The sequence below is a fragment of the Pituophis catenifer genome, unplaced genomic scaffold (genome assembly GCF_029215685.1).
Source record: "Pituophis catenifer annectens isolate HBS135680 unplaced genomic scaffold, rPitCat1.0.hap2 SCAF_2, whole genome shotgun sequence".
NCBI classification, from domain to species: domain Eukaryota; kingdom Metazoa; phylum Chordata; class Lepidosauria; order Squamata; family Colubridae; genus Pituophis; species Pituophis catenifer.
The window spans coordinates 33,363,253-33,390,734 of NW_027256882.1; the positions used below are offsets into that span (position 1 = coordinate 33,363,253).

The 27,482-nt window shown below is 40.6% G+C and overlaps 1 protein-coding gene across 1 annotated transcript; it reads right to left on the reverse strand.

The window, feature by feature from the left end:
- Positions 1–5,191: 5,191 nt before the first annotated feature.
- On the reverse strand, positions 5,192–27,420 carry LOC139312088 (E3 ubiquitin-protein ligase TRIM39-like). The gene is made up of 7 exons (XM_070936611.1): positions 26,996–27,420; positions 24,648–24,743; positions 23,841–24,071; positions 21,437–21,459; positions 10,880–10,998; positions 9,699–9,731; positions 5,192–5,803 (listed from the first exon to the last, which is right to left on the reverse strand). Exons 1-7 carry the CDS (start codon positions 27,407–27,409, stop codon positions 5,289–5,291), a joined length of 1,431 nt encoding a protein of 476 aa, XP_070792712.1. The 5' UTR covers positions 27,410–27,420; the 3' UTR covers positions 5,192–5,288.
- Positions 27,421–27,482: the final 62 nt, after the last annotated feature.

Below are 27,482 nucleotides of genomic sequence, written 5' to 3' on the forward strand. Positions count from 1 at the left end.
CGCCGCCTCCTCTGCCGGGACAAAGAAAGAAAAAGTTAAGTTTCGCGCCTTTCCCTGCGAATCAGCTGACTGCCTTTGGGCTCTGCTCAGGCGGGAAACCGAAATGAATTGTTGTTGCTCTTCTGGTCAGCTTTGCTGGCTTCTTAAAGAACTGCAGTATGTTAAAAGGAACAAATTGGGGAGGAGTAATCAGTCGCGGGACGGACCCCCGATCAATTATTATTAGCCCAGCATCCTGTTAAAGAGAAAAAAAAAGTTTTAAAAAACTAGGGAGAAACCAACATTCATGGGATGCCCCCCCTCCCCAGATCAATTATTGATCCAAACATTCTGCTAAAGGAGAGGTGGGGAACCATGGCCCCTTTATGACTTGTGGATTTCAAATGGTATATACAGGGTCTCCTCTTCGAGCAGGGGGCTAGACTAGAAGACCCCCAAGGACCCTTCCAGCTCTATTCTGATTGATTGATTGACTGATTGACTTATTCGTGACCCAGCTGGCTCAGGAATTTTGGGAGTTGAAGTCTGCAAGTTATAAAAGGGCCATCGTCCCCTCCCCCCCCCCCCCCGCCGCCCCCACTTGCTAAAGGCAAAGATTTTGAAAAATCCTGGGGAGAAAGAAACATCCATAGGACGGATTCCCAATCAATTATTATAGGGGCATAGGAAAAATGAGAAAGAGGCATAGGAAAAATGAGAAAGAAGCATAGGATAAATGAGAAAGAGGAATAAAGGAAAGAGGGGCAAAAGAAATGTTGTAGATCAAGACACAGGGTAGATGGAATAAAGAAAGATGGAAAATAAATGTTGAATAAGATATTAAAATATCTGTAAATAGCTGAATATAGAAGGAAAGGACCACTTCAAAGTAGCTGAAGGAAAAAGTGATATCTGTATAAATGTTGTGTGTCTATGTTTTCTTTTAATGTACTTAAAATAAAAAAACTTTTTAAAAATATTATTGATCCAACCAGCTTGTTAAAGGGGAAATCTTTTTAAAATCTAGGAAGAAGGAAACATGTGACCAGAGGGAGTAAACCTGGAATGAAACAGACAGTAAGAAGCCCTTGATAAAAGCCCAAATCTAATGCTGCAAATAATGGGACGTCTCAGAGATAAAGGAGAAGGACAGGTAGAAATTAATCTCTTTTCTTTGGTCACTTTTAATACAAATATCCAGCAGAGGAAGAACTGCCTGGAATGCCCCCTTCCCAGCCAGCCAATCAGGAAATGGACCAGGAAAAGCTCTAAAACTGGCCAAAAGTCAAGGTGAAGAGGCAGCCTGGGGCAGACCGTACAAGGGAGATGCAGAAGACTTATCTTGTAGATGTAGAATATGGAATATATAAAATGTGGAATAAGATCATTTGCTGAATAGAAATCTTCAAGTTTGAGGTGCCTTAAGGCAAAATATGGATAGAAAGAGTTAGTAGTAGTCTCAGGCCAATTTAGGAGGGAGGAGGGGGGGAAATCTGGTGGGTGGATCCTTTATCTTGCCTTTTTGGTGGTGGCGCATAATTTCTGGATGACCTCCCCAGAGTCCTTTTAATTGGCACCCACAGTGGCATCATTTTGGCACCAGGTGAAGGCATTTCTATGGAAGGAAGAAAGGAAGGAAGGAAGGAAGGAAGGAAGGAAGGAAGGAAGGAAGGAAGGAAGAACACGAATATGATTGCAACTACAGTACTACTACTAAACAGGTTTAGGGCCTGGAAACTTTAGAGACCTAATTTATAGAATTCACATCTAAATCTCTTTTAAATATTTATTTATTTATTTTTTATTTATTTATTTATTATTGAATTTCTATACTGCCCTTCTCCCTGAGGACTCAGGGCGGTGTACAGCCAGAATTAAAAAACATGCAGTACAAATATTAAAAACAATTAAAAGATATATAAATTTGGCCCAATTAAAACTCACTACCAATTAAAACATTTAAAACATTTAAAAACATTTAAAAATTTCTTCTTAAGCCAGCCCGGCTTGCTTGAAAAAATGGGTTTTAAGGGCACGACGGAAGGCACTGAGGTCTTGGATTCTCCTTATCTCTGGGGGCAGCTGATTCCAGAGGGTAGGCACCCCCACAGAGAAGGCCCTCCCCCTGGGGGTCACCAGCCTGCACTGTTTGACTGATGGCACCCCGAGGAGGCCCTCTCTGTGGGAGCGCACGGGTCGATGGGAGGTCGTCGGTAGCAGCAGGCGGTCTGGTCCCCCAGAAGTGAGAAGATGCTGCAAAGCAGGAACAACCCTAGAGGGAGTCAACAAAGGCCTAAGGGAGGGAAGCCCCACCCCTTATTTGTGAGGAAGGCAGAGCTGGCTGACACCTTGAGTTTGTTGACATCCCTTGGGACACCCTGGCTGTAATCCCCATCCCTTTTGAGGTTCTGTTGGGCTAGATCAGTGACTCTCAATTTGACATATCACTACCTCAGAATTACAGGGTTCTTTTTTTTTTTTACATTTTTTTTTATTGAAAAAGTTTTTCAAATACAATTTTTCCCCCTTTCCCCCCCCTCCTCCCTAACCCCCCCTCCCCCTCCCCTCCCCCTGTGGCTTCTTCATAATAAAACCCAAATTCATAACAGATTATATAATACTTTACCATTCCCTTACTCCATCCCCATATGCTGACCCTTTCTTTCTAATAATATTATCATACCCCCCTTATACTATACATTTCAAAATGACATTCTACTATAACATTATATAATAACTCCTAATTTAGCATAATAATATTATTATATCTCCCAGTTTAGCGATTTCTACTCATAATCTACCCTTTTTCTACCCTCCCATACATATATCTCTTAAATCAAATCTTTTATGTATATTAATATAACATTTCAAAGCAACCTTCCGCTATAAAACTATATAATGTAAGGTCCCAAAATACACTTGAGTCACCAGAATGCCAAAGAGAGAGACTCAAGACGAGGCTTGCAAAAAAAAACAGATTTTGTTTATGGCCAAAAACAAAATACTGGGTGGAACTATATCCAGAACATACAGATACAATGCATGCGAGGAGATAGCCACACCTTGGGGAAGGTATGGCGTCCTTTTATACCCTCAGAGACGTCAGTTTAGTACCCAACTCTGGCCTCCCAATCCAGGCCCGTGCATTCCTTGTTGCCCTGCAAGGGGGAATAGAAACTTCCCAATTAGTCATCTTGAGCATTTCTTTGTTTACTCAATTGGCCACTTAGGCCCCCTGGCCCTGGAAAGTAGGAGTCTATCCAGATCAACATAAATTAAGACTGAGATAGTACCATGCTCTTAGATGGCACAAGAAAAAAACAGGGAGAAGATTAATATGGGTTCAGGTCAAATGGCAGGGACATATGTTTGACAAATACCAGATACATTACAGGCCTAATAACAGAATATGTTTGTTACAGGAGATACAAATATAAAGGCATATATGTATTACAGAAACCTAATGGTTACAGAGTCTAGTATACCAGGATATCATATTCTAGTATTATTTATTATATCCTTATTATTGTTTCCCTTCAATGTAATACAGTTGTTTAATACAAATTCAACATTTTAATATAAATCAATTAGTTATATAACTATCTTTTTTGTATATTAATCAATATGAACATGAATATTCCAATTATTTCCATGTAATCCAATGTCTTACAAATCAATTAATTATATTTACCAATAATAATAAACCAAATAATTTCCCCCATATATTCCCCCAAACTGAGCCAGGCTAAGATTCGATATTGGGATAAAACTCAAATATTAGAAATCCAAATCTTTGGTCAAGACAGAAGTGCCTCTTCCGTGCCAAGTGCTGAGATGACAAACGGTATTTGACGTAGGTACAGAATTGTAAAAGGGCAAACTGACCCTAAACAGATACATCCTGTTGTTTAATGTTTATTGCACCCCAAATGTCATGTAGATTCTAGAGAAGAAATACTGCTTTCCTTACTGTCCTCTTTACTGCTTGTGAGGTGCCTTTGAGCTCCTTATCTCCTTTTATTATGTCTTGAGCTTCGGAGCTGGAAACCTGAGCCTGTGGGAACAGGGCTGTTATGTCTTTCCTAGAGATAGATTAAAGGGTAACTTCTACGTGTGAAATGCATCACTCTCTGTAATAATTTTGCCTTTAAACTGTATAAATACATGGCCAGAAGAAGCCATTGGCGTTCAGACTTTTTGTTTGCCTTTGGGCTGTTTGAACCATGCACAATAAACTTTTTCCTGCATTGGAGAGCTGGGCCTAGTCTCGTTTCATTTCCTGCAACAAAACCACAACTTAACCATTTCTGCTTTCAACACAATATACAATTAATAGTATCTCAATTATTACAATTCCCTAGTTAAATAGAGCTTTTTTTCTTTTGTGTTTTAAAATCTTGAACCTCCTCTTTTGCCCTAAATTTCGCATTGTTTGCAGTTTTGCACCTACCTTTTTTGGTGAGGAAAAAGAAAAAGAAATCTCTCTGCCTCATTTTGTCACGTTGCAACAAAGACCCTTCTTTACTTTCAATTTTGCTTTTTCAGCATAGCTAGGGGGAAAAAACTTTGCTCTAGGAATTTACCTCTTTGCAGCTAGCTCTTTGAAGCCCCGTGGCAAGAATTTAAAGTTTTTTTCCCTCTAGCCATCAGCTGGGACTCCGGAGACAGCAATAGATTGGGAGTGGGCGGGGTAAGCGAATGGCGACCGGGCGATCCAGCAGAGGCAGAGGGTGAGGGTGAGTGAAGGTGTGGGGGGGGGGGGGCGAGAGAGCGCTTTGGCGACCCCTGTGAAATGGCCGTTCGACACCCAAAGGGGTCGCGACCCCCAGGTTGAGAACCGCTGTCTTAAAAGGAAACCGGAGGAAAATAAAAGGGGGAAGGAAAGAAAAAAAGAAGGGGAAGATTATAGAATATACTGAGTTAAGTATACTGAGCTACACAATCATTGATCGCAACTAACATGAAACAAACAAGCATGATCCATAAATGGGATGAAGAGCTGTGACTTACATATAAAATCATGATTGACAGGCTTAGCTGTAAGGTATCTTTAATACTGATACACCTGAACACATGATGCTAAAGCCGATAAAGATCCTAGGACACTTCATTTTTTTTTATCCAGACAAATAGAAATGCTGATCAGGTTATTCCTTTATAAGGACTGATTGACTGACCAAGATGGCATAGAACAATAAAAAAAGCTGAAGTAGCAAAAAGCTAAGGAATCTCTGCTTTAAAGGCTTTTGGAGATCCCTGCTTAGTAAATAGGGATTTTTCCAAACAGTTGTCTATGGATGTCCTCTCTTTTAGGGGAGTGTCATGCAGGCACCTTCGAACAAACAGAAAGAGGGCAGAAGGGTCTCTCCAACCAAGGAAGCGTCTGAGAATGTATGGAGCAGAGCTGCTGTGCTGGCATCAAAAAAGCTCACTTGTCCACCTTCGCAGTTGAGAGAGATGCGGATCCTCGTGGGCTCCTCAGTCAGGACCAGGTCAGAGCGTTTTGACAGAGACATGGCTGAGTATTTCCCTCCCCATTTCCGAAACTCCCAGAACATGGTCTGCGCATCAACATCTGTTAAGTTCATTGGCTTACTGGCAACCCCTACACCCCAATCTTCTCTATCTCCTACCATAACTTCCCAGAAATGTCTTCCTGTGGAGAACTTCTGACAGCCAAGGACACAAGGCACAAATACAAATCTCACAGGGTCTGGGAGAAAACATTGTCCTTTAACTGGCTCAACTCCTTTGACACTTTTCCGATCTTCAGAGACTTCAAGGCGGTCAAGATGGGCTGTGTCTGGATCCAGAGTTACATTCACTGTAAGGGGGAAGGGAAGGAAGGAAAAGAACAAGAGCTTCAGCTGCAGGCCTGGTTTGTGTCTTCACCCCCAAGAGTTTAACCCTCTTGTGTGAATGGAGTTCAGCTTCCAAACACCGCCCCCCCCCCAGGACTGGAAGACTCATTGTTTTTTTAAACAACACCTAAGCATTGCCTGGTCAAGAGTCCTCCAACTTTGGCAACTGTAAGACTTGTAGACTTCAACTAACAGAATTCCAATGGCTGATGGGGCTGATATTGTCCAGGTCCCTCTGCTCCCTTTTCTCCAAGCACTCGGGCTCTCCCACTGTCTTAGTCCCATCCTCTGTTAACTGCCGGCTTGTTCAGCGCTCCTCTGGCCTTCTCCTTCCATTCACTTAGGTTGCCTTCGCCATCTTCCAGTCCATCTGCCTCCCCTTCAGCTGCCACTAAGCTGCACGCCTTCAGGATATGTTGACTACCTGTACAGCTTTTGGCTCCTCCCCTCAGCTCTTCGTCTCTTGGCTCCACTGGTCAATTCGTCTAGTCTCTAGTCTCCCATGTGGCCGCCACTCTGCTGATTACCTTCCAGCTTTGCCATCCTGGATGGGAAATTCTGGGAAATGAAGTCCACAAGTCTCACAATGGCCAAGTCCTTCAAACCCTTCATAGCGCTCCACCTCTTCCAGAGGATCAGGCAGAGCAAGAGGCTGCCATGTTTCAATTCTGAACTGGGAAAAGTCAGAAGGATCCCCCACAGGTAACTTAGGACACATGATGGGATGGGAGGAGGCTCCGTCTTTTTCTCTACGAGCATCAGGGTATCACAGGGATGTACAAAAGGGGAGGATCTTATACAGGAAACCTCTGCTTTCACCAGACTGATGGCCCACAGAGTGGAGGCAACCCTGATGCTCCAACTTTGCTATTTGCTTTGACCCAAAGGACCTAATTTCTGCTCCCAAAGACCTGATCTCTCACCAGCTTATAGTCAGGCAGTAAAATCAAGAGGATGTTATTAGCTTGGTAGGAATTCAATATTCTTTTCAATCCCAGGTCATATTTTCCCATTTGTCCAGGTATTTCATTCTACACCAAGATTGACTTCAGTTTTTTAGATTACCGTATTTTTCAGAGTATAAGACACACCGGACTATAAGACACAGCTTAGTTTTTGGGGAGGAAAATAGGGGAAAAAATCTGCCTACCAGGTATTCATCTGGCTATCGTCCTTAGTCTGGTCAGCTTCAGCACATTAGTTTGCTGGTTTTTTATCCTCTGCTTTGGGATAAAAAACAGCTTCTCGGGCACAGCTGAGAGGAAGCAGCAATGAGAAAAGCAGGCAAAGCTTCACTCGGCTGGTACCTGGTTAGGGCAGAAAAAAGCTTCTAAAGAACAGCTGAGAGTCGGAGCAAAGCAGGGAGACTGCTTCACTCAGGGAGTTGAGGGAGCAGGCAAAGCTGGGAAGATTGCTTGCTAGTGCTTCATTAGTGCCTCGGTAGGGCTGAAAAAAGCTTCCAAAAAGCTACATACAAAGTATAAGTTGCACCCAAATTTTCAGCTTCTTTTAGGGAGGGGAAAGGTTCGTCTTACACTCCAAAAAATATGCTATCTATAGAACGGAACAGAGCAGAGTAGGAGTAGAGAACAGAACAGAACAGAACAGAACAACCGCTTGATTTGGCCAAATGTGATCAGACACACAAGGAATTTTTCTCCACTGCATTAGCTAATATTGTACATATAAATGGCAAGTAATAGTTCATAAATCATATAATCATTAAAGTTTACTGGATCATCATAGTCTTATATAGTAATTAATCCTTTATTTTTCTTTTTGATCTATTATGTTTCTCTTCACGTTACTGGCATCAGAGCTTAAAATCAGGGCCGGATTTTCCTATAGGCTAACTAGGCTTCAGCCTAGGGCCTCAAGATCAAGAGGGGCCTACACAGTGGTGGGATTCTCTCTCTGCTCTGTTGGATCGCCGGCCGTTCGCTTACCCCGCCCACTCCCCATCTATTGCTGCCTCCGATGGCTAGAGGGAAAAAAAACTTCAAATTCTTGCCGCGGGGCTTCAAAGGGCCGCCCTAGAGCCAGTGGTGCAGCCGAACCCTTTGTTAAATTGCTGGCTTGTCCCGCCCCTCCGCATCACTATTTATTGCCAATAAATAGTGGTGGGCGAGGGGCGGGGGAGCCAGCAATTTAACAAAGGGTTCGGTGTTTTTTTTTTTTTGTAATTTTATTGGCCCCCGGAGCTTCAGCATAGGCTAATTGGCCTCCCGGCTCTCAGCTGATTTGTCTCGGCTGTTTTGCTCAGGGCTCTTCCTTGCAAATTCTTGCATATTCCTTGCAAAGAAACGAAACTGAAACTGCTTTGCTCTTGCTGCAAGGTTGGAAAATTAGGCAGGCAGAATTCTTTTCTTTTTCCTCACCAAAAAAGGTAGGTGGAAACAATGGGAAATTTAGGGAAAAAGAGGAGAGTTCAGGATTTTAAAACACAAAAGAAAAAAAGCTCTATTTAACTAGGGAATTGTAATAATTGAGATACTATTAATTGTATATTTCTGAAAGCAGAAATGGTTAAGTTGTGGTTTGGAGGAATATATGGGGGAAATTATTTGGTTTATTATTATTGGTAAATATAATTAATTGATTTGTAAGAAATTGGATTGCATGGAAATAATTGGAATATTCATGTTCATATTGATTAATATACAAAAAAGGTAGTTATATAACTAATTGATTTATATTAAAATGTTGAATTTATATTAAACAACTAATATTACATAATTAACCAATGTGAGGATGGATATAAAAATAGATGACAATGGGAAGGGGTATAATATAGAATAGAAGGGGAAAATTGAATTTGATTAAGATTAGAGATGAGGATGAAGGGTAATATTGGTTTTTTACAAAAATAGATGAGGAATAAATATGGCAAAAAGGAAATATAGAAATTGTAAATTTAATTGAAATGACTAAACACTGTTTAAATTTGTGAACCGGCCAAATACTCTGTTCAAAGAAAATACATTGTATGTTTGTATGTGTGTTTCTAATTATTGTTATTTATTCATATTTGTTCTCTTTTATTCTTTAAAGTTTAACCATTCATTCTTTATCTTAATATCTTTATATTTGTTTGGGGTTGGCTTTCTTCCCTTTCATCTTTTTTATTGTACAGCAATCTTTCTCCTCAAACCTACCACCTCTCTCTTTTCTTTCCTTCTTACTTTCTCTTCCTCCCCCTCTTCTTCTCCTCCCTACTTCCTCTTCCTTTCTCCTTCTCCTCCTCTCTTCCTCCCTCTCTTACCCTCACTCCTACTCTAATTTCCCTTCCCTTCCTTCATCCCTCTCTATTGCTGTATCTTTTTATGCATATGGACTACTCAGAGGGCTGAAAAAGTTATTTCTGACTGGTCCTCGCACTTTTGACCAGTCCTCGAACTTACGACTGTCCTCACATTTTACGTTTTTGCCCTATCTTGTCACCATGGTGAAGAGAAGCAGTTGTGAAATGAGTGACATGGTTGTTAAGAAAGCTGCACGGGCATAAATGTGAGGATGGTCATAAGTGTGAGGACTGGTCAAAAGTGCGAGGCCCAGTCAGAAATGACTTTTTTCAGCCCTCTGAGTAGTCCCTATGCACATAGCCACACCCACCCGGTCACATGACGAGCTACCCACGCCTACACAGTCATGTGACCAGCTAGCCACGCCCACCCAGTCACATGATTGCCAAGCCACCCCACCCAACTAAGCCACGCCCACAGAACCTGTTGTTAAAAAAATTGAATCCCACCACTGGTGAAAGGGCCTCATAAGTGGAATAGCCTAGGGCCTCTTTTCATCTAAATCCGGCCCTGCTTAAAATAGCAAGGAAATCCAATTCCTGTAACTCATATTTACCTTCCTGTAGTTGAAGTCCACTTTCCAGAGTATCTGGGGAAGAAAAGGGAGGAATTCAGCATCTCATCCCTGGAATTGGAGCAACAGAAGGGCCTCCCTCAGATTCCCTGGTTTGCTTTCCTTGGCCTCAGATCAGGAAATAAGGAATAGGGAAAGCTACAAGCCAGAATGTCATTGGTGGCTATATATATTCCATCCGGTATAAATATATTCTACTATATATGCACCTCCGTGATGCAGCGGACTAAAGTGCTATTAAGTGCTAGCACTTAGCTGCCAGCTACCTACAATTAGTGCAAGTTCGAATCTCACCAGGCTCAAGGTTAACTCAGCCTTCCATCCTTTCGAGGTAGGTAAATTGAGGACCCGGATTGTGGGGCCAATAAGCCAACTTTGTATAGAACAACACCGCTTGGGGGGGGGGCGAAAGCCCTAATAAGCAGGTATATACAAAAAAGTATGCAGGCTATTGCTATAATGCATTGTAAGCCACCCTGAGTCTACGGAGAAGGGCGGCATATAAATTGGACTAATAAATAATAAAAATAAATGAATAAATTCCATATACAGGTAGTCCTCAATTTACAACTATTTTTTTAGTGACGTTATAGCAGCACTGACAAAAGAGCTTTATGATCGGTTCTCACACTTATGACTGTTGCAGCCTCCCCAGTCCCGTGATCAAAATTTGGGCACTTGGGAACCAGCTTGTATTTACGATGGTTGCAGCATTCCGTGATTCTGGGATTGTCCTCTTCAACCTTCCTGGGGAGCTTCTGACACGCAAAATCAATGGGGGAATCCAAATTCATTTATCAACCACGATTCACTTAAGTGCCGTCATTTTCTGAATAAATATGGCAAAAAAGTTCGTAAAATGGGGCACTGCTCACTTAACAACTGCCTTGCTTAGCAACAGAAATTTTCTGCTCAACTGAGGTCGTAAGTCAAGAACTACCTGCATATATTCCATTATACTTAGTGGAAACTTATTCTGCTTCCCCAGTGATTAGTGCATTTGGGTTTGGACTACGAAGAATACAGGTAGTCTCCATTTACAATCCTAACTGAGACACTGATCCTGAAATAGATTCCTCTTTGATCCATGTGACACTGACCCAGAATCTCTCTTGGATGCTCAAAATGTCATCCAGTGTAAAACCCCAGCGGCTGTTTTTTACCTCTCAGTTTTTTCATGGCCCTTTTCAGAAGCACAGTCATATCACTGTAATCCCAGATTGTCCACTTTGGCTCTAGAAGTAAATCCACCGGATTCTCATATGTTTCCTTAGCCTGGTACCTGGCAAGACAAAATAACAGAATAACAGAGTTGGAAGGGACCTTGGAGGTCATCTACTCCAGCATCCCCCCCAACAACCCAAGCAGGAGACCCCACATTGTTTCTGACAGATGGCAGTCCGGCCTCTTCTTGAAAACTTCCAGTGATGAAGCTCCCACTACTTCTGGAGGGAAGCTGTTTCATTGCTTGATTGTCCTCAGTCAGAAAATTTCTCCTTATTTCTAAGTTGAATCTCTCCTTGATCAGTTTCCATCCATTATTCCTTGCCTGGCCTTCAGGTGCTCTGGAAAACAGATTGACCCCCTTCTCTCTGTGACAGACCCTCAAATATTGGAACACTCTCTCCAGAATGTGTGCATTGGGCTGTTCGACGCCTTGTATTTATGTGGTGCCTGGTTGTGTATGGCTTTTAGTTGTTAAGTGGGGTGTTGATGGACAGCTATGAAGTCATTGAATGTCATTGTCTTGTGTTGCCCTGTCCTCAGATCCTAAGTACCTGGTAAGATGGTGGGAAATCAGCACTCCTGTTGACTGACAAGGGCCCTGTTTCCCAGGCTTCAGTCATTTCTCTGGCTAGCTATTCAAATATAGGCACCATGTGCGACTCAGTGAATCCTGATCCAGAACTGCACTCATCTACCTTCATCAACTTAAACAAGAGATCTAGTAGAGGCAACTAAGTTCCAGTTTTGGGCTCCCTACTCTTCAAAATACTTGTGAATCTCTTGGCCAAAACAATGGATTTGTCAGAGTTTGCAGCAATCCAACCAGCACACAAGTAAATAATTCAGCAGGATTCATTTATAGAAGAAACTTCTTTATATACAATAATATAGAGCATGATGCATGTATACAATACCCATGCAGTAGAAGCCAGGACCAGAATAACCAGAACTCAGAAACACAGAAGCTATATTGCAAGGACAAAGTAACACTTATATATATACAGATCAGTCAAGCTAAGCCCCGCCCAGGCTCCGAGCCATCTCCCATGGCTCACAATAGATCCTGTTTGTTAGTCACCAAACAGTTCCCATTGGCTGACTTCTTGTTATGGCTATCCCAGCTCATAATTTCTTATACACTGACAGGATTGTATCTGACCAAATGACTGATGACTAATATGGGTGACTTATGGATAAACAATTAGAAGATGGATATAACACTCAAACTGATATTCATAGATTAAACCAGTGGTTCCCAAAGTGGGTGGGATGAATTAGGGGGCGCTAAGAGGCAATGGGGGCAGCAGGGGGGTGCTAAGAGGCAACGGGGGTTCACAACCCAAAGCTCAGATCATCAGACTAGCTGGCCAGTGCACGTGTGTGCATCAGAAACTGAAAGTGTGTTTCCCGGGGCGCGCATGCCACTGGGCAGCTCCTCTTACCACGTGTGTGAGGCTGAACTCTTGGATGCTCTCTTATTGCTCTCCTTGCTTGCTATCGGTCACTGGTTGCCCGAACCACTCGACCCAGGCCCAGCTGCTCTGCTCCTCGCCCGCTTGACTGCCGTTGCCTTCCTAACTTTTGGTAAGTTGCAGGTGGGCATCTGCGGATGGGGGGAGGGGCTGGGGGGCAGCATGCCTGGCTGGCTGCTGCCGCCAGTGACGTGTTGCCCAGGATCGAGGTAAGCTGCCGCGCGGGGTGGGGTGGGGGGCAGGCCTGCCTGACTGGCTGGCTGCATACTAACCATTCTTGGAAGGCCTCTGGTGACATCAGGGTTGGCAGCAAAGCTCCCGATTTCACTGAATGCCTCTTTCTTACCGTGGGAAGGGGATTGGCTGTGGTGCAAAACGTCAGCAGCTTTTGCGCTGCCACCTGCAGCACTTGCTTGGAGCTGGTTTGGGAAGAGAAAAAACGCAGCCAAATTAGGCGGGACACCCCCCCCACCCAGATCCCTCCAAACTGTTCACCCTTCGGTAACCTCCCCACTGAACTACGCAACCCAACAGTGATCACCCACCCAAACGGAGCCCGCTCTTCCGAGCGCCCGCTCTTTCTTGCAGCGAATGTGCTGGGGGCGTGAAAAGCATTTCCCGCTTCTCTACCTGCACACTGTTACTGGCTCTCCCCCCCTCCCCCCCCCCAAGACCAACAAGACGCTGCTACCCGGGGCCACCGGCCGCTACCTGGATGCAGAGCCGGTAACAGAATGCAGGTAGAAGAGAAGCAGGAAAGCTTTTCAGCAGGGAGGCTACCGAAGGGAGACCCGTTTGGAGGGATCTGGGGGGGGGTGTCTTGCCTAATTCGGCTGCGTTTTTCCCCTTTCCAAACCAGCTCCAAGCAAGCGCTGCAGGTGGCGGCGCAAGAACTTTTGAAGTTTGCCCACCGCAGCCCGTCCCTGTACAACGGTAAGAAAGAGGCATTTGGAGAAATCGGGAGCTTTGCTGCAGACCCCGATATCACCAGAGGCCTTCCTGGAGTGGCTAGTATGCGGCCAGCCAGGCCTGCCACCCCCCTGCCGAGGATCCAGGTGAGCTGCTGTGGGGGGAGGCTTTTGCCGCTGTTGTTGCCACTGCCGCTGTTCCACCAGGAAAGCCAGGGCCAGTATCCGTAAGAGTTGGAAGGGACCTTGGAGGTCATCTAGCAACCCTCTTCTCACGCAGAAGGACTATACTAGGGATTTGAACCACGTTTTAATTCTAGACACCTGCAGCCCACCCCTGTCTCCTCAAGTATTGGAGCGTGGGGGGGGGGTGCTTTTCAAGGAGCCACAAGTGGGGCTGAGAGCAGAGTCATTCTGACAGTGTCTTTTAAAATTGCTTGGAAGAGCAATTTTTTTCCCTAACAATAATGGTTTGTATCCGGTAGAATAAAACATATGCCTGGAAAAAGTACTTGCAAAACGTGGACAGAAGGAAAAGAAAGGCAGGACTGGACTCATTATCAGTAGCTAGGAGTTCATTGTTAGCAGTGACTCCCACTGATTCTAAACTCATTTTAAGACTGGGATTGGTCACTACTGAAATTAAGTATTCAACACTGGTCTCAGAAATCTTTGAGAATCTGCAGAGGTGAAGACATTAGGTGGCCATCAGTCATTACTTTAGTGATGAACTCAAAGAGATCAAGCATGACATTGCTTATTTATCAGAACTGTTTGCAAAGTTCAATGAAGTTAATTTGCAGTTGCAAGGAAATGAGGTCAATCTTATTAAGGCCAAATCTGTCATCTCTACGTTTATTTCAAAGTTAACTCTATTCAAGCGCAATATAGGCCATCGCGAGCTATACCAATTTCCGAGCTTGTCTGAGCTAGAAGAGAAAGGTGGGATACCAGATGATGATCTGCAAGTTTTTTGTGACCATTTGGACATGCTGCATAAAGATACGTCTGAGCAATATCAGGATCTTCTTTTGATGGAAATCCCAGATAAATCCATTTTCAGATACTGAGGAAGATGGGGTAGTGGAGGATCAACTAATAGAGTTGCAAAATGACATTGAGCTGAAGCCAAAGTTTAAGAAATCGTACCAAGAGTTTTGATTACAGAAGGAAATTTCTGATCGCTATCCTGCACTATGGACAGTGGTTAAGAAGCTCCAAGCAGAGGACTTCCGGTTTGCGAGCTTCGGCGACGGCGGTGATTTTCTAAGACCGCCAGCCCCGCCGCCTGTAGAGCCGCCCCGCGAACGAGGAGCGGCTCGAAAACTCCGAAATCTTGAAGATTGCAGGAGCAGAGACAGCAGGGTACAGGTTGAGCCCCTGTAACCCCCCCAGGGAATTGTTTCTGGGGGTGAAAACAGGAGCGGCTCCCTTCCAACCTGCGGAGACTCCGGGCGGCGTGGGACGATTCTGCCTTCAGCAGAACAAGCCGACAGCAGCAAACTCTTAAAGTGAGAGGAACTAATTCTAACAAATAGCGGAAATACCAACTTGAATCCAGAAACCTGAAAATTGCAAGTATTAGTGCTTTATTGACTTTTTAAATCAAGAGAAAGTGAGCGAGTGAAAGTGATTTGGAAAAAATATGGCGTCCAGCGCTTGAGTTAACGAGCTAGTGAAAGTGAATTTGTGAAGCCTCTCTGCTTTGCTACAAAGTTGAAAAGTTGCTACAAAGTTGTCTTACCTAAAGGAAAACATTTCTTTTTGCTAAAATTTGACTTTGCTTTACTTCAGTTTTATTTGACTAAATTTGGGGGACTTTTTTAGAAGCTTTTGTGGAAGAGGGAAAGGAAAAAGAACTTCCCTCTCTAGAAAAATTAGCCTACGTGGCACAATGGCTTCAAAGAAGCAGGAAGGGAAGGCATCAGGGGGGGGATCCCCCACACACAAACATCAAACGCAACTTCCCCCTGCTCAACAACTACAAACTCAGAAAAAAGAACTTGATGTGGGAGATTTAAAAGACTTTATTGCTAAAACTTTGGATGAAAAATTTCAAGAATCTCAACAGGAAATAGATCATAAACTTCAAAAATCACATGAGGAATTTCTGCAGGAAATTAATGAAGTTAAAGATATGGTGAAGCAGAATCAAAATATGGTGACCAAAAAAATATCAGAAGTGGCGTCTGGCCTGGCAAATTTTATTGGGAAAGTTGATTTTAAAGTTGAAGAACTCAAATTAGAAGTTAATGTTAGGATGAAAGATAATGACTATAAAATTGAAGAAGCTGATAATAAAATGCAGAGAATTGAAGATGAGATTGTCATGATACAATTCCGGGCGATGGAATTTGCCATACGGCTTCGGGGAATTCGAGAGGAGGAGAGACAGGATTTGAGACAAGTTTGCTCTGAAGCCCTGGCTAAGATCTTACAAGTTAACCCTGATTTGGTATTTCACAAAATAGATAAAATTTACAGAGTCAACTCTTGGGTGGCCAGACAAAGACAATTGCCTAGAGATGTGGTCATATACTTTACTGAGAGAGAAATTAGAAATGAAATCCTCCAAAAATCTTTTCACACCTCTGTAGAAGTGGGGGGCTCACGACTTGTAATTTTTAAAGAATTACCTCCTAAAATGCTGAAAGCTAGAAAAGAGTTTGGTTTTCTTGTTAAGGAACTGAAAGACTTACAGATACCCTTCCGGTGGGATGCACCAGCTGGGATAATTTTTAGATATAAGGGAGAAGGATATCGATTGAATACCGTGGAGAAGGCACAACATTTTTATAGTACTATTCTTAAGGAAAGAACACCATCTCCACGTACATCTACAGTTTTGGAGATTAAGGAGAGTGAAGAGAGGCAGTCGGAAGAACAGCCCAAGCAAGAATTAGAAAATGTGCAAGGTGCAGAAGGAGGTTTTCTGAGTGAGCCCTTGCTGGATTCTTCTCCAATTTTGGATTTGATTCAGCTGACTGAAGTTAAAGATCAACGTATAACTAGAGCTCAATCCAAGCTACTTAAACAAAAGCAACAACAACAACAGGAAAGACAAGACAAGATGGCAGCTAAGAGTACCCCACAAGAGAGTGGAGCTATGGGAAGAGCAAGATCGAAGCTTTTGGATGAACTTCAAATATTTTGCTCTGCGCTCCAGAAACAGGCCGATGACCCTTAAGTGTCTATCTTGGAATGTTAATGGGTTGAATTCAGCACAGAAAAGGAAGAAAATATTTACATATTTGAAACAATTTAATAATGATATAATTTGCTTACAAGAAACACATATTACAACTCAAGATCAGAAATATTTGATAAATTCAAAATTAGGAGTGCATTATATATCTTCAACTTCGCAGAAAAAGAATGGTGTGGTTATTTATGTAAATAAAAAATTAACAGCAAAAATTATAGAAGTAGATCAAGATGGTAGGTTTGTAGCAATTGAATTGCTTACAGCAAATGGTCAAATTCTTTTGATTGGAATTTATGCTCCTAACCAACAACAGGATTGTTTTTACAAGATGTTACATACTAAAATATTGCAATGGGACTATAGATCTATTTTATTTATGGGAGACTGGAATGGAGTAATTGATTCTAAATTAGATAAAAAGAGCTTGGCAAAGTCTAGAATTAGACTACCGCAGACTTTTTTTGATATGAAAGAAGATATGGAACTAAAAGATGTTTGGAGAATACATAATCCGAATGAATTGGATTACACTTTTTTTTCCGATAGACATAGATCCTTTTCTAGGATTGATTTTATTCTGTTGTCAAATGATTTACTTATTAAGACAAAAAGAACAAAGATTTTTCCAAGAACTTTGACTGACCATAGCCCTGTATGGATAGAAATTGAGATGGATAAGGTTGAGAGACGTTCTTGGAGATTAAATGAGAACTTGTTTAGATATGAAAAAAATACAATAGAACTTAAAAAGCATTTGAAAGAATTTTTTGAAATAAATTTGAATAAAGGTACCCCAATTGAAATTGTTTGGGACGCTAGTAAAGCTTATATGAGAGGGGTACTTATCTACATGAATTCTAAACACAGACTGTTCCGACAAAAGAAAAGATCTGAGTTGGAAATGGAAATAAAGAATAAGGAACAGTTACTTATTAAAAACCCAACAGATGAAAGAATAAGAAGTGCTATAAAACTTTTGAAAGACCAATTTCAAATGCTTATGGCGGAACAAGTTGCAACAAGTTTACAATACGCAAAGCATAATACATTTTGCAATGCTAATAAACCGGGCAGATGGTTGGCTTACACACTGAGGAAAAAACAAAGTATACGGACTATTGATAGTATTGACATTGGAGGGAAAGAAATTTTTCAACAAAAATTAATTAAAGAAGCTTTTGTGGATTATTATACTAAATTATATGCCAAAGAAGAGGTGCAGAATGGACTTATAGAAAAATATTTAAAGGATAAGAGAATTACAAAAATTACTGATCAACAAAAGGAAAGAATGAATTACCCTATAACAGTGGAGGAGATAATAGCAGCAATTAAGCAGCTAAAAACAGCTAAAGCGCCTGGCACGGATGGTTTGACAGCAGTGTATTACAAAACTTTACAAGCTGAAATGGTGGAACAACTTAGAGATTTATTTTGTAATATTCAACAAGGGGGTAAAATACCCCCATCTTGGACAACTGCTTATATATCTTTGATACCAAAGGAACAAGTTGGTCCTAAAAAACCAGAGAACTACAGACCAATATCTCTTTTGAATACAGACTATAAAATTTATGCGAAGGTATTAGCCAACAGGTTGATGCCAGTAATTCAAAAAGTGATTCATGAGGACCAAGCGGGATTTATTGAGGGCAGATATATGAAGGATAATGTAAGGCAAGTAATAGACTTATTGGAATATCTTGATAAGAATAAACAGATTTCTGCAGTGCTGGTTTTCTTGGATGCGGAGAAAGCCTTTGATAGAGTGGATTGGAACTTTCTACTAAAGACTTTAAAAAAGATGGGCTTTGGGGACCAATTTATACAGGCGATTTCAGCAATTTATCAAGAGCAAAAAGCACAGATTATTATTAATGGAAGTTTGACGACAGAGTTTAAAATTGAAAAAGGAACAAGACAGGGATGTCCGTTGTCCCCACTTTTATTTATATTAACATTGGAAGTCTTGCTAAATATAATACGGGACTCAAAAATCTTGAAAGGTATAGTGATAAGGCAAGAGGATTATAGAATAAAGGCATTTGCAGATGATCTGGTTGTTACCCTATCACAACCAATGGAATCAATAATCCTGATGAACGACATTATACAAGACTATGGTAGAGTTTCAGGTTTTAAACTGAACTCAAAAAAGACTAAAATGATAGTTAAGAATATGACACAAGATCGTAAACATGAGCTTGAAAGGAGGGCAGGTTTTGAAATTGTACCTAAGGTAAAATATCTTGGAATTCAGGTTGCAGAATCAAATATGAAATTGTTTCAAAATAATTACGAGGTGTTGTGGCGAGAGGTTCAGAAAGACATGGAGACCTGGAAAAAGCTGCAACTGTCTTTACTTGGAAGAATAGCAGCAGTTAAGATGAATATTTTGCCAAGATTTCTGTTTTTGTTTCAAATGATTCCGGTGCTTAAAAGTGATAAACAACTGAAAGTCTGGCAGTCTGGTGTGAATAAGTTTGTCTGGAACGAGAAAAAGCCGAGAGTGAAATTGAAAATTATGCAAGATGTTCCAGAAAGAGGAGGCCTTAAACTCCCAAACCTACAGTTATATTATGATGCAGCAGCTTTAACTTTAACAAGTGACTGGTTTGGAAATAAAAAGGCTGGAATATTGAATGCAGAAAGTTTTGATCTTGAATTTGGATGGCATGCTTATTTATTTTATGATGATAAAGTTGATAAAGTATTTAAAAGTCATATACTCAGAGATTCTTTGATGAGAGTTTGGAAGAAGCACCGACTCAAATGGGATTATAAAATACCGCTATGGCTGGATCTTGGTCATACCTTGTGGAATACAAATATAATGTCACTCGGGGGGTTTTTATACAAAGAGGTTCTTTTTACAGATGCGGGCAGATGGCAGCTGAAGACATTGCAGACACTGTTGGACGAAGGGATTAATTTAACCTGGTTACAATATAATCAATTACAAATGAGATGGAAAGAGGACCAAAAAACTGGTATTATGTTGCATGAGGAAGAATTGGTTAGACATATAAGAGAGAAAGGTCCAATGCATATTAAAAGGCTGTATAATGTTTTGTTAGAAAGAGATGCAGAAACGGAATTAGTTAAAGATTGTATGATTAAGTGGGCACAGAATTTTGAAGAACCAGTGATGCTGGAAACTTGGGAAAAAATTTGGGTTCAGAATGTTAAATTTACACAGTCGCAAAACCTGAGAGAAAATTTTTATAAAATGTTTTATAGATGGCATTTAGATCCTAAAAAGTTGTCATGTATGTACCCTAATGTTCAGCCAAAATGTTGGAGATGTGATTGTGTAGATGCTACATATTATCATGTTTGGTGGACCTGTAGGAAAGTTAAGGCTTTTTGGATAAAAATTTGGTGGGTCATGCAGAATGTTTTGAAGAAAAAAATTCAATTTTCTCCACAATTGTTTTTATTGGGTATAGTTAAGGGTTTTACACGGGGTGAAATAAAACTAATATTGTATATGATAACAGCAGCTAGATTGTTGATAGGTAAATATTGGAAGAATGAAGCTTTGCCTACTATCGAGGAATGGACTTTGAAGATGGCCAGCTTTGCAGAGATGGCGAAGATTTCAGCGTATCTAAAAGATTGTTCACAAGAGACTTACGAATGGGAATGGAAAAGGTGGATAGAATATGTTCAGAACAAATACCAAACCAGAAAGTATCAAATAGCTTTTATTTGAAAATAATGTATTAGAAATATTTTTATGTAAAGAGACAAAGAGGAAAAATTATATAGGGGGAGGGATGGGTTCAGGTTTATATATTAGTGTTATTAGTTATGAGTATGTAATAGGGAAGTCTGGGGGGGGAGGGTTAGGGAGGGTTAGGGTGGATGGGAAGTTTGGGGAGGGAGGTGGGGGGGTGAAAAAAGGGGTGAAAATGTAATTGTAAAACTTTTGCAATAAAAAAAAAAAAAAAAAAAAAAAGAAGCTCCAAGCAGAGAAATTGAGTCCAGATTACTGAATGTGGTGGTTTAAGACTCCTGCTAAGTGACTTAAAACCAGACATTGGGAAACTGGAATCACTTCATCAAGCCCATCCATCACATTAAGAATTTACTGAACAGCAAAGTAGTTACTAAATTTTACTGAGTTTACTAAGTAAGTAGTTGCTAAGGTTCTTGATAAATGATTATCAGACTTTGAAAACCTGGTATCACTGGATCATGTTCAACAATTTTGTTGAATTAACAAAAGATTTTTAAATTGGATTTTGAATAAACGTGCAATTAATTGTTACAGTTTTGTATTTTACTGTTAGTATCTTCCTTAGTGGGTCGTGCAAACCGCTATTCCGAACAATGCTATTTATACGGGGTGGGGGTGGGGGGCACTGAGGATGAGTTTGTAGCACCAGGGGGGGGGGACTGAAAAAGTTTGGGAACCACTGGATTAAACTAATGCAATGTCATTTAATAGAGACAAATTCAGTTACAAGTAACCTTCAGTTTATGACTATTTGTTAGCAACCAGTTACAATAGCTCTCAAAAAACTGACTTACAATCATTTTCCCACTTAACATCTGTCACAGTGTCCCTGTAATCACAATTTGGGTGCTTGGCAACCAGTGTGTATTTATGATAGTTGCATTACTTGGAACAGCTTACATACTACAATGATACTTTTAAAACCATCAAACATCTGTCTCTTCTTGGGAAGGACTCAATAAATGGATAAAAAGGCAAATTCAGTCTAAACCTCTGGCTGAGTGTGCAACCAACTTAATAATTGATGATATAAAAAGCCCTGAAATACAGTACGTTGTCTTTACAATAAAATACTGCGAAATAAAGAAAGACCTTTCCAAAATAGGAAAACTGCTGGCAGAGCTGCTGATCTCTGAGACTGTAAAGAAAAGGGTGGATTTACTTACTTCTTCAAGATGCTTCCAATGTCCTAAAAAATAAAGAGAGGAAGCACTGAAAGGAGCCATTTCCTAGGCAGAAAATTAAATTCTTAGAGTCACAAAATACATGAGTGAAACGTCTGGACAACCAGACACCAACAGACATACAAAATACTTCCATTTTTTAAATAAATCCATTGCTCTTCCCCCCCCCCTTTTTTTTAGAGTGGTATTGTTTTTACTTTCTTGTCTAAGAAAAATTAGACCCCAGTTGAATCCAACACAATTACAGAAGATATATATTTATATATAAAACATGATAGCAAAAAGAAAAGACTATTTGAAAAACAAAATAGTGCATCAATAGGATAAAAAAATCCCCTGCATTTATGAATGAATGAATGAATGAATGAATGAATGAATGAATGAATGAATGAATGAAGGCACTTTGGAAAATCCAGGTGGTTTTAACACTTTGGAGAAGGTGATCAGTGTTGGGTTTTTCCTTGGCCTGGAGATTAAGGGGAGGGGAAGACCCTACAAAGAATACCCAGCACTACATCCCCCAATATGGGATAGGAACCCTAAGCAGGCATTCTTAAAATTGTGAAGAATATATATAGGCAATTGATCAGAACTTTGAATTCCTGCTTTTTCTGAATTACATTATGTATCTGTAATATTAGCCATTACAGGTAGTCCTTGACTAAACAATTCATTTAGTGACCGTTCAAAGTTACCACGGCACTGAAAAAAATTATTTATGATCATTTTTCACACTTAAGACTCTTGCAGAAAAAGAGGATACAGAATACTATAAAATTTGGTATAGATGGTATGAGTGGTTGGAGGAAAGGAAAACTGAAGAAGAAAAATAAGGGGGAGATCAAGAAATGTCCAAAAATAATGGGGAAAATTGGTAAAATACAATTTAGTGATTGAAATGAAAAAGAGAAATATATTGTAAATGAAATGATGGGGACAGATAGTAATTTGGAATGAGATGAAGTAAAATTGGTGGAAATAGTAAATAATAAGGAAGGACCACTATGAAAAAGCTGTAAAAAGAGTCTGGTATATAAGTGTTGTATGTCTTGTGTTGTTTTACTGTTATAAATAAATAAACTTAAAAAAAAAGACTCTTGCAGCATCCCCATGGTCACATGATCAAAATTCAGCCACTTGGAAACCGATTCATATTTATGATGGTTGCAGCGTCCTGGGGTCATGTGATCACCATTAGTGACCTTCTGACAAGCAAAGTCAATGCGGAAGCCGGATTCATTTAACAACCGTGTTACTAACTTAACCACTGGAGAGATTCACTTAACAAGAGCGGCAAGAAAGGTCGTAAAATGGGGCAAAATTAACTTAACAACTGTTTCCCTCAGCAACAGAAATTTCGAGTCCAAGTGTGCTCATATGTCAAGGACTATATAGTTTTCATACCTTCCAGTTTCCTTTCCATAGAAAGAATCAAAAAGTTTACTAAATGAAGAGTTGAAAAAAAGTTTTTCAACTTGACCGAATGCAGCCAGAATCCTACATGCAGACATGGACATATATATCAATCCCCACAAGAGAAAAATGGATGGAAAAAGTGGAGCTAGAAAAAATGAAAAAATTGACTGCTTTAATTCGATATAACCTGTTGTTTCTAAACTGCTGCTTCTTGGAAGCTGCTTCTAAACTTTGTGCTCGACATAGAAAAAGATGAATTCTTGATGCTTGGTTTTGCTTATTAGACTAATCTTTTTTATAGACATGGCTAATAATTACTAAATATGCAAAATTAAAACGTTGAGGCTGTAATTTTATTTTGTATTTCACTGTGCAGAAAAAAAGTTGAAAGACATTTTTTTTCTTTTTCCTTTATCCTACACATCTTTCCCATTCTTTTCCTTCTCCATTTCCCTATTTTCTTTATTTCCATTGGTACTTTTCACTATTATAATTTTGATTAAATTTATGAAAGAAAAAAAAGGAAAGAGTCAAAAAGAGTATTCTATGGAGAGGCTAAAGAATGCAGAGAGGAGCAATGAAGATGGTAAGAGGCCAAGAAGTCAAACCATATAATGAATGGCTAAGGGAACTCGGTATGCTTAGCCTAAGGAAGAAAAGGCTTAGGGGAGACACAACCGCCATCTTCCAACACTTGAAGAGCTCTCATAGGGAAATGGGGTGGAAGCTCATCTGGAGTTGCAAGCTAAAATAAGGAAGAATTTCCTGACAGTGAGAAATATTTATCAGTGGAACAGCCTGCCTCCCTGAGTTTTGGGTGCTCCATCACTGAAAAATTCCAATAATAGTTTGGACAACCATTTTTGGGGGATGGTTATAAGGTCCCCTGCCTTGGGTAGAAGATTGGACCAGAAGACCTCCAAGGTCCCTTCCAGCCCTAGGATTCTATGATCTCAACTTCCTGCCTCACCTGTAAGAGTTTGCTGGCTGGCTGCTGAAGCTTCTCTTCTATCTCCTGGATGAGATGGTCAAGAGAGCCCAGTTCCTCCATGTGCTTGGCCAAACCCTTCTCCTTTCTTGCCCTAATATCCTTCTCCGTTTCTTCCATTTTAGTCAACAGAAGCTTCTCCTGTCCTTCTAACCAGAGTTGTAGCTCTCTGAATTCAGCCACTCCATTTTTCTTCACTTCTTTGATGAGGTCCTAGAACAAGAAAGAGAAAAAGCAAAAGGCATATTTTTATTTTTTTACTTAATTATTTTTTCTTTTATTTTAATTGTTATAATAATTAAACAGATTCTTTGAAGAATCCAGAAGTGAGGTGGGAGAATATCCGAAGGAGACAAAAAACCCATTGATATTAAAAAGTGTAGGGGGGGAAGTGGTTTTTTTTTTAAAGGCTCTAGTTTAATGACCTCTCATGAAAATCTTCTTGGCAATCAGGGATTCCAAAAAAAGAGATAGAAAAATGTTTGCGTTCACACTTTTTTCAATAAGATGAAATATGGTTTGCATTAATTTATTAAACAAAACAAATCCATTGTATAAAACACGGCTCATGGGATAGGGACACTTAACCCAACTGTGACTCATTCAGCCAATGGTGACACCTTAGTCCCCAGGTTAAGAACAATTTCTGTGCCCTAACACCGTCTTTAACTTGAATTTCATTTAAGTCAGAATTTGTACTAAAACACAGGCTGCCTATTATCAAAGATGGCAGATGGTGTTTTCCTTCCTATTAGTTCAGAAGATCCTCACCATTGGATCAATACTTACAAGCATCTCCTGCACTCTTTGCTCTGTGTCTCCTTTGTATGTAGCTATTTTTTCTTTCTCCTCCTTCTGAGCCTTCAGGCAATCCTCCACCTTGATCTGAAAAATACAAGTTTTGAGTTTCTTTTCCGTAAAGAATTACATCGGAGGGAAGACCCAGTTAGAAGATATATGCAATCGTCATAAATACATGGCAGTTGGCAAGCGTCCAAATTTTGATCATGTGACCACAGAATGCTGCAATGATCATAAGGGTGAAAAACATTATGTCACTTTTTTCATTGTCGTCGTAACTTTGAACAGTCACTAAATGAATGGTTTTAAGTCAAGGACTACCTGTAATGGCATTAAAGTGAGCTAACTGAGTCTCCTGGTTGCAGTCATCCAGAAGCATCACTGAGAAATGAACTTTTGGCCTGATCCAGCAGGAGTGTTTTTCGGGGTCTGCACTCAAGACTTTGGAGGAATGACAATTTCGTTCTAGAGCAAACGTGGAAAGGGAGCTGCCAAAGGGAGCCTATTTTGCCCTACAGGCAATTTCCGTTGCTAAGCAAGACAGTTAAGTGATGTTCTTACTGCAGTTGTTTTTTTTAAAAAAATAATATTTATTAAATTTTCAAACATTAAAATATACAGTACAAAAAATAGAAAAGAACAAAAAATAAAAAACTATAACATACAACAAAAATAAACACATCAAAACCTAAGCACTAGTAACAGCTTTTCTATATCAGTATCTCTATCCTAATTAACTTCCATATACAAATTCTACTTCTGTCTGTCTTAACTTACATCCTTATCTAAGTTACAGTATCTTCTATTCACAATTCGGTTTCGTAACAAAATATCGCTTATATTTTAGATTTACTCTCCAGCCAGGAATACCATCTATTCCAAATTAAATAGTATTTGGTGTCTACCCTTTTCTTACTTTCCATAGATAATCTGTCCATTTCTGCGCAGCCATAATTTTTTAAAATTATAAATTGGTCTGGGGGGATATCCGGTTGTTTCCAATTTTGTGCTATGGCAAGTCTACACGCAGTTAGTATGTGTAAAGTGATATATTGTAATTTTTTTTCCATTTTCCTTTCTTAAATACAAAGGAGGAATAGTTCTGGTTTTTTTTCTGTCCTCCACCCAGTTATCTCTTCCAGCCATTTTTTTATCTTCCACCAAAATTTCCTAATCTTAGGGCAGGTCCACCACATGTGGTAGAAGGTCCCTTGGCTATGGCCGTACCTCCAACAATCCGGGGACCTGTTTTGAGAACATCCTTGCCAATCTCTCTTGTGGCAGGTGCCATCGGTAAAACATCTTATAAAGATTCTCCTTGTAAGCAGCTGACATTGTTAGTTTATAGTTTCTCTCCCATAATTTATCCCATTGAGCCAAATGAATGTTATAGCCAAAATTTCTTGCCCAGCTCATCATTGTTTCCTTCACGGTTTCTTCTTCCATTTTAAATTTTAACAGATAATTATATATTTTTGTGATCATTTTTTCTCCTGGTCCTAATAATATCTTATCCAATTCCAATTGTTTTCTGTGGATACCATATTGTTCCCTGTCTTTTTTATAATTTGTCCTAATTTGCAAATATTAGTCAATTTTTATTCCTTGTTTTTTTTAATCCTGTTCTGTTTTTTAAAAATTTCCAAGGTCTTGCTGCGGTTGTTAAGTGAATCACTGCAGTTGTTCACTTCGTAACACAGTTGTGAAGTGATTCTGGCTTCCCAATTGACTTTGCTTATGAGAAGGTCACTAAACGAATGGTTGTAATTCAAAGACTATGGTAAATCTGTCTTCAAAAAAATTTCAGCCACAGAGGATAAAGCAGGAGGTGAAGGTCTCAGGTTGGAATTAGAGAAGTTTGTTAAAGGAATGGCCGAGGCAGAAAGTTGCAGAGGAGTGTAATAAGACCAGGAACCAATGGGGGGACACATAGACATCAACTCTGGAAACTTCTTGCTTATTATAATAATAAAACAAACAGCTCTTTTGATAAGAAAGCTTATTACCACAAATACACAATGTATGAGGAGTGTGAGTAAAGTAGGCCAGGACAAGAAATCAAAAGAAACTCCTGTCAAGGAACCTTAATCTTAACCCTATATTTTGAATGTTTACATCGTTCAGGGGTCTTGGCTCCTTTAGCTGCTGAGACCCTTTTGCTGAAGTACCTCATTAAAAGTCCCTTGAGCCTCCTCTCCAGTCTGGTTCTAATTCGCATCTGCGCCAGGCTAAACCCAGTTTGTGGACAACAGAAAAAGTAAATTGGTCCAAGGATTGCCAGGAAGACCAAGGATCTGGATGCCCCTCCGCAGCGATTCCTCCTGGCTGACTCCTACCTGGTATTCCGGGAAAGCCTCCTCCGCAGGGATCACCGAGTGGCCCTCGTGCTCTTTGGATCGGTCGCAGACCACGCAGATGAGGGTCTGGTGGTCCTTACAAAAGAACTTGAGGGGCTCCCGGTGCTTCGGGCAGAGGCTCCCTCCTTCCTCGTCCCTAGGACCGCCGCATCGCCTGGCCTCTTCCACCAGCCGTGCCAGCTGCTGGTTGGGGAGGAGACTGAGGATCCCGAAGGTCTGTTTGCATCGGAGGCAGGAAGCCTCCGATTCCGACGTTCCCCAACTGCGGGTCAGGCAGCTGCGGCAGAAGTTGTGGCCGCACTCCGGGATGAGCACGGGGTCCTGGAAATAGTCCAGGCAGATGGAGCAGGTAAGTTCTTCCAGGAAACCTTGCAAGGGTGCTTCGGCCGCCATCGCCGCCTCCTCCGCCGGGACAAAGAAAGAGAAAGATAAGTTTCGTTTCTTTTCCTCCAAATCAGGTGACCGC